At 26.7% G+C, this 14,814-nt stretch overlaps 1 protein-coding gene across 1 annotated transcript in view; it reads right to left on the reverse strand.

Moving 5' to 3' along the window:
* The window catches only part of LOC113388270 (zinc finger protein 84-like), a 60,926-nt gene that overhangs the window by 17,053 nt on the left and 29,059 nt on the right, over positions 1–14,814 (reverse strand). The window contains exon 8 of the mRNA XM_026625666.1: positions 4,047–4,382. Within this exon, the coding sequence (XP_026481451.1) occupies positions 4,047–4,382 (336 nt within the window). The remainder of the gene's footprint in view (positions 1–4,046; positions 4,383–14,814) is intronic.

Genomic DNA, 14,814 nt, shown 5'->3' on the forward strand with positions numbered 1-14,814 from the left:
TGATTAAAAATTATTACTATATTATACGTAGTTTCTATAAATCTTTGAAGTTATTAAAATGGAAAATATTTTTTAGGCAAGACAGATATTACAGCTATTCAAAGAATGAGAACCAACTCATTAAATGACCTGAACGAATACTTTATATCATAGTGTGCGCAAACAGAATAATTACGATTTCTAAATTATCCATCATGATGGAATAATTTTCCTAAAAAAAAATGAAGTTTATGAAAATAACAAGTTTGGATTTAAGTAAATATAAAATTTTCTGGAGTTGTGAGAAAAACATAAATGTTTTGATAAACTATATGCAACTATATAGCTTGTAAACAAAAAAAAGTTTTGAAAATACTAACAAAATACTAAAAAAATTTAAAATATTTATAAGTAAAATATTATATAATTTCTATAAAATAATAAGTTTTGAAAATAGTAACATATACACAACAGAGGCTAATTCTGCGGTTACAAAGACGATAGCATAGCGTTGTTATGGCAACGCTATCTTATCCTTCTTTCTTGGTACCAAAAACTGTGAAAATGCTATCTATTTGCTTGGTCAAAAGTATTTTACATATGAACAAACCTATAAAGAATGTTATTATATATGCATATTTGTGATGTGCGATCTTACAGCAAATAGATTGCATTTTTACAGTCTTTAGTACCAAGAAAGAAGGATAAGATATAAACAACATTATGTTATTGTCTATGGTACCACAGATATGTACTATACTAATTTTTTTATATATACTATATTATATATAATATAATATACATTAGAATTTTAAGAATTTATTATTTTGTAGAAATTATTATATATTTAATTATTCATCAATATTATTTTCCTATACATTCTCGACAGTGCAAGTAAAGATATCTTAATAATTCAGGTTTGATTTTAAATAAAACATTCATAGCAAAAGTAAAATAATTTAAAAAAAATATATTGAGTAACTACACATTTTACATACTGCTTTTAATTTAATACTAACCATTATCCATTAAAATTATTAACTTCCCGTAGGGTAAGTTATTGTAATGGGCCGAAAATCGGAATTGAAAATTTTAACATTTCTCGACGTTTTGAAGGTTTTTGAACGTTTTGGCATACCTAAGAAAAAATGGATGTGTGTGTGTGTGTGTGTGTGTGTGTGTGTGTGTGTGTGTGTGTATGTATGTATGGATACAAATTTCCAGTCACGTTTTAGGGCGCACGGATCAACCGATTTGAATGGTTCAAAAAACATTCGATTCCTATTGATAGGGAAAAGAGCTGATTAGTTTTTGGCAAAGGCAGGTCCAGCCGTTTCGGAGATACGGAGCAAAGAGTGCAGAAAATAGAAATCGAATTTTTGAGAGAACGGAGTATCTGATTTGAATGATCTAAAAAGCATTCAATTAGTAATGATTGGGAGAAGTGCTTATTAGTTTTTGGCAAAGGCAGGCCCAGCCATTTCGAAGATATGGAGCTAAATATGTAAAAATGGCAGTTTTTGAGAGAACTAAGCGTCCGATTTAAATGATTCAAAGAACTTTCTGCTTGTCTTAACAAAATAATTGATTTTGGAAAAAAAAATTTTATTCAATTTTTTTTTTTTTTTTTTTTTTTTTTAGTTTTTTCAAAAATATTTCAGATTTTATTTTTAATTCTGGCTATAGTTCTAATATACTTTACAAATATTTTCAACTCTGCAATTCAGTTTATATAATTCTCATAAATATTAGACAATGTTACAATATTTATAATAATCTATTTGAAAACATTCAGTATTCCTCGAACATTTCGGTACGGGAAGTTCCAGCAATTTGCCTTAAGGCACGATGCCATAAATGCCTCAAGACAGAATTCCACTTACAGCTAGTTTATATTTGTTTAGATCAATAATTGGAAGTTCTATAAAGATTTACATGCATCAGAAAAGAATCTCTTCAAATAAAATAATAAGACAAGAATTTAAATTTCATATAAAAATATTAGCTCATAAATATATGAAATATATAATTGAGCACTTTTTTTAATATCTATGATTATTTTGAAAAACGAGCATAAAAAACTTTAAATATATTAATAATACACAATTTAATTATATTCGTTTTTTTTATTTTTACAATAAAAATATGGCGGTATACATATATAAAACGATTATATTTATTAATTACATGTTTATACAAAAATATATTATTTATAATAAAATAAATTTAAATTAAACTTGATTCAGTACGAGTATTAATACTAGTAAAATATGCATCTAGAAAACGACCAAGATATTAATACATAAGTACATAAATATAATTCATGCATAATGCATGATTACTTGTATTATTATAATAAACACATTATTCAGTCAATTTACATAATAAAATGTAAAAATATATGTAAAATATGAATTATATACTAGAAATGCAAATAAAATATTTGCATAGATAGAATAAAAGTCTTACTTATAGAACCATATAAATTGATAAAATTTTTGAGAGTTCTTCAAAGTATTAATAAATCATATGAGAAATTTATGAAGTATACCCAGAGCGGGTCAATTTATATGAGTCAAAAAAGTCGCTTAGGCATATATAGTTTTCGGATACTAGGGATCAAAATAAGATACTTTGCTGAAGAAACCATATATCTAAAATGAATTATGATGTCCCGTGCATTGGTCCAAAAATAAGGGTTAAAATTTGAAAATTTTATTTCGACGCATTTAGAGTGCTGAGAAGGCTGATCCACCCATGCCCATAGTTCACCCCCCCCCGTACCCCCTCTGAGAGACTTTTCAAAATTTGACCCTCATCTTTGGGTCAATGCACGGGACACCAGATTTCATTTTAGAGGTGTGGTTTATTTGGCAAAGTATGTTATTTTAAATCCAAAAATCAAATGTGTCTAAGTGACCATTAAATCGATCTGCCCTAATACCAATATATGAAGTACGTATTGAATGTTAAATTGTTTTTACATTTTGTCAATTCTATATAAAAAATCTTCAAAACTTGAAAGCTAATATGCTTCAATCACTATATAAAATAGCATTCGTTTATAAATGCACTGAAAAGGTACGGTTGAACAACTTGGTTCCACGCAATTGGCATCGTTCATCAAGGTCCAAGTTCATGGAACATCCACAAATCACTATTAAAGATCAAAGTCTTATTTTATCATTCCAATCAAATAATATCATCTTCTCTCACCATTTTCAACAAGATCATCTGAAATCTTTGTCTTGAGGAAGCTGATTCTTGTTATTGATATCTTTCAAATCGATCGATGGATGTGCCAAGTAAACTGTCATAAAATGTGATTTAACATTTCTTTTATAGTTTGTCCAAAAACTACACAAATCACACTGGAACTGAGGTGCTTTGTTCCCACATTCAAACTGTATATGTTGTTTTAAATTCATTTTTTTGTGAAAGAAGTCCTATTTTACCTTTCCTGCTCTCTGATATTATCATCTCTCACCGTCTCCAACAAGATCATCTAAAATCTTTATCTTGAGGAATTTGATTCTTATCGTTGATAGCTTTCAAATCAATCGATGGTTGTGCCAAATGAACTGTCCTAAAATGTGACAACATTTTTTTTATATTTTGTCCGAAACCTACATAAATCGCATTGGAACTAAGGTGCTTTGTTCCCACATTCGAACTGTATATGTTGTTTTTTATAAAAAAATCCTAATTTATCTTTCCAATCAAATAATATCATTTTTTCACCATCTCCAACAAGATCATCTGAAATCTTTATCTTGAGAAAGTTGATTATTACTATTGATTGATTTCAAATCGATTGATGGTTGTGCCAAATGAACTGTCATAAAATGAGATTTAACATTTCTTCTATATTTTGTCCGAAAACTGCACAAATCACATTGGTACTGAGGTGCTATGTTTCCAAATTCGAACTGTATATATTGTTTTAAATTCCTTTTTTTTTTGTAAAAAAAGTCCAATTTTATCTTTCTTATCCAATAATATCATCTTCCCTCACCATCTCCAACAAACTCATCTGAAATCTTTATCTTGAGGAAGTTGATTCTTACTATTGATAGCTTTCAAATCGATCGATGGTTGTGCCAAGTGAACTGTCATAAAATGCGATTTAACATTTCTTTTATATTTTGTCCGAAAACTACACAAATCGCATTGGAACTGAGGTGCTTTATTCCCACATTCGAATTGTATATGTTGTTTCAAATTCCATTTTCTGGTAAAAGAAGATGGACATCTTTCACAATAAAATAAAGGAGATTGCTGCTGTTGATTTTGAAGTGGGTTGTGTCTTATTAGAGTTGATTGGAGAAATTTCTCGGGTAATGACCCGAAGGATGTAGTTTCGGACAATCCTAGCGTTGGCAACTTCTGCATTTCTGGATGAACTAAAAAATATTAAAAACAAAGTATATTAACCTCATGTAAAATTATATACAAATGATTCTTTTAAAAAGCTAATATATCTAATTCGGTAATATTATCTAATATATTTGTGTTATTATTAGCCAAATTTTGAAACTTTTGCCAGCCTATATCACACTTTTTCAGATTTCTTTGATGTGAAATTAGTAAAAGCAACAATTACAATAAATTCTCATGGTGAACTTAATATTTATATAAGAAAGGAATTTAATGTATTTATTTGTTGGAATAACTTGTTTGCTTTAGAAATATAAACTTGAATAATTAGAATATTATATTATATATATAAAGTAATTCAGACAAAAATATGATCATGATATTTTCAATGGCTGCCCTGATTCTCATGAAGAAATTATATGCATATTTATATGAGTATGTATCCAATTGAAGAAATTATTACACTTTTTTATCTTGAATTAATAGATATTGAGGCTACTATTTTACAATTTTTTATTTAAATAATCACTACATAAATACAATTAATTTATCACTAAAATGCACATTTATTTACAATTGATTTAACATTTAGTTTATATGATATTAACTAATTATGTATATATTAATCCTATAATTTTGTATTCGTAAAACTATAGAATTTTAATCTTCATAAGATGATTTTAATAACCTTCCGAAATTCACAGTTTATTTTAGAATGAATTAAATAAAATAAATTATGCAATAATCCTATTTAAAAATATAATAAACATAAATGATTTTTAGTTTTGTTTCATTAATGAATAATGAAGTAATTATTATTGTAGCTGTTACTTGTAAAATAAAAAAGTTTTTGTATTTGATATATATTCCATATTGAAATATACTATTAGATTATTTAACAAAGCGTCTAAATAAAATAGTTTTTTTTAAATTTTGAGAATAAAATGTATCTCATCATTCAGCTAAAATGATCTAAGAATAAATTAATAAATATTGAGCTAGAAAAAAAATTTTCATTCAATAAAACCAAGAATTAATCAAAAACAATTGTACTATAGGAAATACTCATGTTTTTTACCATAGAACAATTTTTATGAATAAATATAATATATATCAGTAAGTATCAGCATACTTAATATTTTAAAAAAGTCGAAAACTTTTGTAAAATGTAATATTATTTTATCATTTTCATAAGACATTAAAATTAATAAAAATTATAACAAGCGTAAAAAATATTCTTTGGCTTATATTTTACATATTATTTAACTATAAATATTTTATTTTTTAACTATTAAAAATAATGTATGGATCAATCAAGATAATATAATATTGTACTTTGTAGGAATGAAGAAGATGATTTCTTACGATATAAGTAATTTCTAAAAATGATTCGTTGTGATAAAAATTATTTAAGTACTAAGATGCATAAAAATGTTTTGTATTTTAATTTTTCAATTTAATAAAGTTTAATTTTTATTGGTAATAGAAACAACTACTTAAAAAATTATTACTGGTAAAATTGATTTAAGTTTGATGGCTTTGGTTCCATGTCAAATGGACTACCAGAGTCAGAATATACTTTCTGCTAAAATAGAAATATAGATTATTCAAAAATCATACGAATATTAACACTTTAACTTTTATGTTTCGAAGCCAAATGATTTTTCAAATGACATTTTCGATTTGCTCTATAAGTGCATAAATGACAAGCAAACAGTTTTGATTGTGAGCATTCATATCGAATATGTCTGAAAAGTGTGTTTCGGTTTTTGTAGACTTTTCCACATTGATTGCAGAGATGTATGCTTAACTTTTCTTCATTACAATGACACTTTTTGGGTGGATTAAGTTTGAGTCCTGAAATAAAATGAAAATCGATTAGAAGTGAAGAAAAAATATTTTGAGAGCAGAACACTTTACAGTTATATTATAGTTTAAATATTGGTCTGAAAGTGCATTTGTACACATCAATATTTATGTATAAAAAGGCACACACTCATATATAAATTATCAAAAAAGTATTAAATAAAATTACTATACACAATAAACCTCTTTGTGCTCATAAGCGTTTACAAGAAAATTGAACAAATATTTTGTACCTGATAAGTTTTTCTTGTTTACCTTTTTTTGTTTTATTTTGAATAGCAAATTATGCACTCAGTACATTTAGATACTTTTACAGTAATTCTTGTTTATCTGATATAACAAAATATTTTTGATCGATTTTTTTAAACAGCAATCAAAACTAGTATTCTTAAAGCTGTTGTATTGCTGTATGTACTATTATTCTAATATAATTCATTAACCAAGCGATATTATAAAAAGATTCATAAAAGTTATACAATTTATTTTGGACAAAACTATTTCCTACAAGATTCTACTTCCAATATAAAAATTTTATAATGGTAAAGAACGTTTCTGTGGTGATCTCTTGGGATCGCAAATTGTTTCGGATTCGATATCCACCTTCCAGATTGGCATCAAGTTTTGGGGCATTGTTTATCTTGTTATGAAGTATCTAAACACAAGCGTCAATGCCACTAACATAAAATTATCTTAGTTTCTTAGATAACTCGAACATGCAGCTCGTCGACCCGGAGGTTTGGCGCCGGGTCGACACGCCAGATGTTCTTGTTCCTAAGAAACGCAGGTACTAATAAGAAAGCAACTCAGCGGTTGTTCATTCTCCTTCTGTATTATATTGTGAGTAAAATTTTCTAATAGGTTGTTATATATTACAAAGCAATACTCCAAATAGCTATTTTCACTTGAAATCTCATATGGATTCAAGTGAAAACTCATATCACTACTGCTTGATATCATATCAAGCACTCTCTGGAACCCGTGGTTGCAAGATCAAAGTTTTTCCACAGAGCCCCGGAGATGCCTAAATTAAGTAATATGGCAATTCATGATCTTCAAATATGACACCTATTTGCATCTTTAGATTAGATTAGAACAATCTTAAAGGCATCTTTTCGTCTAGAATTTTTTTCTAACAATATTATAAAGTACATAAAATAATATGTTAAATATATTATGAATTATAACAAATAAAATATTGGCGATAGGAAAAAACAGTATGTTTAGTTGCAGGTAGTATAAAAATAAAAAAATCTTAATAATAAAGGGTTTACCTGTTACAATCACTGATGCATTGATGCTGAATCCCCTTTTTAAATATTAATAAAAATTATTACTGGACTATAATTAAATTATAGTGAAATATTAACTTTATGCAGTTAAATATATTAAGTGTTACTGAGAAAATAGACGTAACGTGTATATTTATCATTTAAATTTCTTTACAATTTATTTTAGAATCAATATAGGACCTATTAGAACGCAAATTGACCAATAAAAAAGTCGTAAATTATTTCGACAATGCTACAGAAAAAATATGCAAATATATATCATATTACATTAAAATTTATTAGACTAAATACAACAGCCAATGCACAATTTTTTTCTAGTTATACTTACAATATATAATAATCAGGTTTTAAAACTATGTGACTGATTTGTACACAGCAGGAATGTTAAAGTTCACAAAACGTGCAAAAACATATATACTAGAAAAATACTTTTTTTGGAATAAGCTTAGTGTATTAAAATTAATTTAACTTATTGTATTACTAAAAAAAAATTTAGTAATTGATCAATTAAAGTGATCAAAAAAAAGTTACATATACAAATAAAATTTAAGTCAGTATCGCGAGTTCTATTATTGAATATAAAAATTCAATAGTTAAAATTACAAGTTAATTTTTGAACACAAATAAGATTCTAATATCGTATGAATGAATTTCTGCGCACAAAATATAATTTTCACTTCCTTGCTTTTGACTATGCAAAAACCTTTCTCTTATATGTTTCTTATATATTAATTTTATTATATACTTAATTCTCTAAGTCATATTTTAAAAATCATTAAGACTTTAGACTGATTTAACGCATTCTACGTATTAACTAAACGTGATGTCGATTGAATAAATAAATAAATAGAGACTTATAATCTAATCATTTCCTAAACTCAAAGAAACACATAATGATGGATTTTATACACATTAATAAAAATATTCAGAAAAAAAAATTTACGCTAAAATAAATAAATTTGTTTTATTCATAAATATAAACTAATATTTCCTAAGCCCAAAAGACACATAATGATGGATTTTATATATATTTTTTATAAAAAAGTTCAGTAGAAACGGAATATTATACTAAAATAAAGAATTCAATTAGAAATACATATTACATATATGTCGGTTTATGCAATAGGTGCAAAAAATATTTTTGAATATTTCGAGCAAAACATATTTTCATAAAATTATATTTTCTAGATTTTCAAATTTTTAAAAACTTAGATTTAAATTGTGTCTAAGCTATTACTTGTTAATGAAATTACAACTCATGAAATATCTGAAAATAATTTATAGAAATAAGTTTATTTAAAATTATATAACTAAAGTTGCAAATAAGAAAATTGCCAAATGCTAAAATCCAAACCTTATTTTTAACATGTGAATTAAAATAAAGTGATCACTTTAATCTTTTCGAATTTCCATTTTAAAATTCACAAAAAATAAAAGTAAAATCACGAAAACAAACTTTCTGAATTTTTTGCCGAGGTGAAAAGACTCAATTGAAAAAAATACAATAAAACGATACTTTTTTATAAAGTTAATTTTGAAGAAAATTGTACGGAATTTTAAATAAAATTATACGATCTCTCTGGAGCCCATGTTTGCAAGACCAAAGCAGTTACCACGGAGTCACAAATAAGCTTAAAATTGAGTAATTTTTGTGAAATAATTACATTATAATATTATGTTAGTAAAAACTTTGGAATTAAAAAAAAATAAAAATAAAATCACGAAAACAATTCTGATTCTTTTGCAGAAGTAAGAAGACACAATTGAAAAATACACATAAAAACGATATTTTTTTTATAAAGTTAATTTTGAAGAAAATTGTACAAAAATTTAAATAAAATCATACAATGTTTAAATTAATTTTATAGAAGGTTAAAGCAAAAAAGGCTATGCATCAAAAAATATAAAAAGTTATGTACTTTTTGACCTGAATCTTTGCTCATGTAATAAATCATTTTCTTAACGAATGTTAAGCCTGTTAACCAAATTGTAGCAGAAAAGGCTCAAGACTTTCCTTCAATTTTTTTATTTGAGATTGCCATAAACTCTCATCTTTAATTTTCAACGCAGACATTAATAAAATTATTAATTTAAAATGTCAGACTTTTTATTTATTTACAGCAATCCGAATCAATACTATTACACTTATTAAATCCGTAGCTCTTATCGTTAATAAATCAACCTCATTGTAATAATAAATAAATCAATAATAAGCCTTTTATTTCTTGCCTCATTGTAATAATAATTTAAAAATGTAGTCATATTATTTATTATTTTCAATTCTATACTATTCCTATTAATAAATTATGCTTGAACAGAAGCAGATAATAATAAAATTAATAATTTGAAAACGTATCAGACTTGTTATTTATTTAATGCTATCCAAATTAATATCATCCTACTAAATAAATCCTTACACTCTCATCGTTGATAAATCATGCTTAATAAAACCATACAGAAACAATATTAATAATTTCAAAATGTATAATTTTTTTACAGCAATCCAGTTTAGTACTATTCTCGCAATTAAATCCATCATAACGTGCTAATTAAACCATAATATTATTTATTATTGTCAATTAGAGCAGTGCTCCTTGATATCGACTTCAACAAAATAATTTTTATGCTTCGAAGCTATATGGCTTTTCAAGTGGCATCTACGATTTGCTCGATAAGGACACATATGACAAGGAAATAATTTTAACCGATTACATTCATAACGAATATGCCTAAATAAAGTTTTACGATTTTTATAAACACGACCACATTGATTACAATAAAAAGTATTCATTAACTCGTCTCTGCTATATTGTGTATTTTCCACAATCGGACTCTGATCTCTGCCTGGTTTATCTATTAGACTGTTCATCCAAAAGCTTCCTAGAAGTAAAAAAAATAGTTAGTAAGGAAAATGATCGAAAGGATAATCTAAGTTGTCTAACACTCTGTAAAGTATATAGTACATAGTACTGAGCTAAATATATATATATACTTATTACATTTGTAAAAGTATATATATATACTTATTACATTTGTTTGGTTTCGATTATTTGAATATACAAACATGTCATGCAACAAAAACTGTATTTACTATCTACATGCTTGTTGTAAATATTTTCTATTACTTCACACACATAATTATTTTATAAAATTCTTGATGAATTTTATGGCTGTAATTAAAAAATATATACTATGATTTTGTTACTTAATAAACACAATAAAACTCAATTAAAAATCTACAAACAAACAGATATACATACTTCTGAAAAAAATATGGTCAAGAAAAATCCTGTCATTAGTCAATTTATTTTAATATCGGTAATTTTATATACTAAAAAACGTATGTACAAATGATCAGAATCTATTTAACATAATACAAATGGATTTCGTTTAATATTATACTTCTATAATTAAATTCGTTCTTAAATAAAATGATTCATATGAATTTTTATTGCTACTGCTATTATTATATTTGATTCACAGTAAATGAAATGAATTAATTATCCTTATTATAGATTATTACCACTTATTATTACCATATATTCTTTCAGTTTTTACATTTGACAACACACTTAGTTCCCTGTTTTCTACTTAAAAATCTACATCTTCGTCTGACAAAGTCACCGATTCCGTTTATAAAATCAATTGTTTAGACTGTGACAGTTGTGAAATCGGCGAAAGTTCCCAATACATCAGCAAAAGAATAAAGCAGCATATTTATAACTCAATAAATCCGGAACTATTTAAAACAATGTTTTCTGAACACATTATTAACTTCAAACACTTTTTTAATACTGACCATCCTATAATTTTATATAAAGAAAAGAATGTGGACCTTAGAAGATTTTCCGAATCTTGTTTTAGATTTTTTAAATTTGCCAAATTGTATATTATTAATTCTAAAACTTTTCCTTATATTGTAAATTTCTTTTAGCTGATTGATGAAACACAGCTAGCCTCCAAACGTATACAAATTTAAAATAAATATTTCTTCATTCGACGCATTGAATGTTTTATTCTTTTCAATATGTCTCAATGTCAAACAAAAAATCCTCAATATATATATATATATATGAGTGAGTTCTTGAGGGCGATACATCAAACAAAGAAAAGCCAAAGATTTATAAAATAATCTTTATTTCCAAACGTTTCGACATTCAATTTAATGTCATCATCAGTGGATCTAAAAACAGTATGAAAATTAGCATATCTAGGTAATTATAATATATGTGGATTGGTAAAGTAACTATACAATAAGAAAAATTAACAAATAGCAACACTTAACAACAAATCAAATATAAAAGATAGGAAAGGTAGTAGAGACTAGAATTAAATAAATAATTAAAAAGTATAGGCAAAAATATTTAAGTACATTCATATAAACTTACGCATATATACATATATGTACGTACACATATACACACATATACATATATATATATACATATATATATATATATATACATGCATATATCCATATACACACACATACAAACATATAATACACATATACATATACAGATACAACAATATATACCTATATATGTACACATATACATGTAAGACTATACACATATAAATATACGTATATACATATATGCAACGTGCATGCATATTCACAACGACGTACATGTACATGTATGAACCATACATATACTCATACCTATCTATGTAACTATAGCTATACACGTATACACATACATATACGCATAAACATGTATATACACATATATACACACATATATATATACATATATATACATACATATATATATATATATACACACGATACATATATATATACATATGTACATAAATGCTCACAAATATATATATATATATATATATACATATATACATATATATACATATATATATATATACATATACACATACATATATATATACATATATATATATATATACACATACATACATGCATATATACGTATATATAATTACATGTATACACATATAAATATGCACATACATACAAACATACATGTAAATAAGCAATATACATATTATACATACATACATACAATACATATATTAATATATATATATAAACATACAATATATGTAAACTCGTATATATGTAAAGCAAACAAATTATTTATGAAGATGGATAATACATATAAAATACAAGTGGACTTACATTACGTTGGTTAGTTACATATAGAGAAGTGTACACAGCACTAGAGATTTGGCACTAACATTTATACAACTAACTTGTCAGCACTATGCATTTTTTTATATAATTTTTTTGTATGATGTAAACAGAAAAATGATAGTTTTATTGAACAAAAATGTAAGTAGAATTATGTAATTTCTGCCACGACTTCTGTACTTTGCTAGTACCGAGGCATGTATAAAAGTCACCACATGTTTTGAGAGATTTTTAAGGGTCATTCCAGGATTGTTATGGGCGGGTAGGTAGAAAATAGTCGGAAGTTGAAACTAGTAATGTTAGGCTAGTTTGTATGGTTAGAATTAGGAGAAAAAAAATTGGAAATATTATTTAGTATTACTAAGTAGTTATACTAATAACTCAAAAATCTAAAATAAAATTTTTTTAAGGTTTATTCAAAATTTGCTATGTATGGGTAGGTAAAGCTCGGGTATCAAGGTCGAAGTTAAACTAGGAAGTGTTGGCAAGGTTAGTAAGGTCAATTAGTTTTGTTCAGAGGAGATAAATTTGGAAACATTATTTAGTATTACTTGGTAGTTATCGCAGAGTAAGGAGGAATCCGATCTTTTGTTCACCACGTGGTCACATATTGATATGAAACAAGATTCTGCAAAACGTCTCTGAATGGTGTTCCGTTCATGGTAGAGAATACTGGCATTATAAAGTTAAAGGAGTGTTTGAAATTTTTATGTGTTCTGTTATCATAGTTTGGTTTTGGTTGGGGTTTTTCGAATTATTGTCGTGTTGTTTGAGTCTTTTTATTAAATTTTGTCCGGTTTCACCTATGTAAGTAGAAGGGCAATCATTGCAATTTATTTTGTAAACAATGTTGGAAGTACGTTCTATACTAGTGGGAGATTTCAGGTTTGTGTAGAGGGATTTAAGAGTTAGATCTATGTTGCGGTTAGTCTGATGTCTACCTTATGAAAAAGTTTTTTCCACACTGGAAAAAGTTCTTTTACGTAAGGTAAACAAACGTTGCCTATATAGTTATTGTCTTTAGAATTTTTTTCTGGGGAAAAAGAAGAATGCATACTGTTAAGGTTTTAAGTCTGTTGGAGGTGACGGAGTTGATGAGGTGCGGTGGATATGAGTTGTTAATTAAAGTTGTGCGGATGAGGGATAAGTTTAGAGGCCAAAATTGTTTGTCTGAGAGTAGGATGGCATGGTCGACTAAATTAATAATAGTGCCTATCTTCATGCTAGAAGGGTGGTAGAATGATAATTTAAATACCTACCCGACCAAGTAGGTTTTTGGAACCAATTGGTGATAATTCGATTGTCTGCGGTTTTATAATTTTTACGTCTAAAAAGCTGATAGAATTTTCTTGTTCTTTTTCAAACGTAAAAGAGAGATGCTCATTAAATGAGTTAAAACTATGAAGTAAGAGTTCGAAATTTTTAACAGGAACACAAGTAAGGATGTCATCAACATATCTGTAATAAAAATGAAGGTCTAGATTGTAGGAATTAAAAACTTTCAACTCTAAGTGTTTGTAAAGCAATTTCTGCGAGTGAAGGGAAATAGGAGAACCCATAGGTGTGCCAAATATTTGAAGGTAAAAATGGTCGTTGAATTCGAAATAAGTATTCGAAACTATGAATTTTATGGACTCGAGAAACCAATGCAGTGATAATGTTGTATGACAAGAGATTTCGTCCCATCTAGCAGTGATGGCATCTAAAATTAATTGTAGGGGGACGTTTGTGATAGGGATACTACGTCAAGACTAACCAATAAGGAGTTATCAGGAATAACGGAATCGCGAGATTGTTGACAAGTTCAAAGGAGTTTTTTGTAAAGAAACGAGACTTGACTGTGACTGAAGAGAGTATGTTGCTAAGGTATTTGGAGAATTTTGAAAGAGGTGAGTTCAGGTCAGCCACGATAGGTCTGAGAGGAACGTTGTGTTTATGTATTTTAGGAGTCCGTATAGTTTTTGGGTGTAAGGGTGAAGGTTTTTAATTGTCAGTGAGATTTGTGGAGTAATTTGTTTGTTAGAGACTAAGTTGTTTACAAATTTGTGAAAAGTACGGTTAATTCGGTCAGTGGGATCGGAGTTAATAGGAGAATATGTTTTTGTGTCTGAAATTAATTCGGTTTTTCCAAAA

The sequence above is a fragment of the Ctenocephalides felis genome, unplaced genomic scaffold, assembly GCF_003426905.1.
Source record: "Ctenocephalides felis isolate EL2017-DRISC unplaced genomic scaffold, ASM342690v1 CF-g0.4_SCAFFOLD_03572, whole genome shotgun sequence".
Taxonomy (NCBI): Eukaryota; Metazoa; Arthropoda; class Insecta; order Siphonaptera; family Pulicidae; genus Ctenocephalides; species Ctenocephalides felis.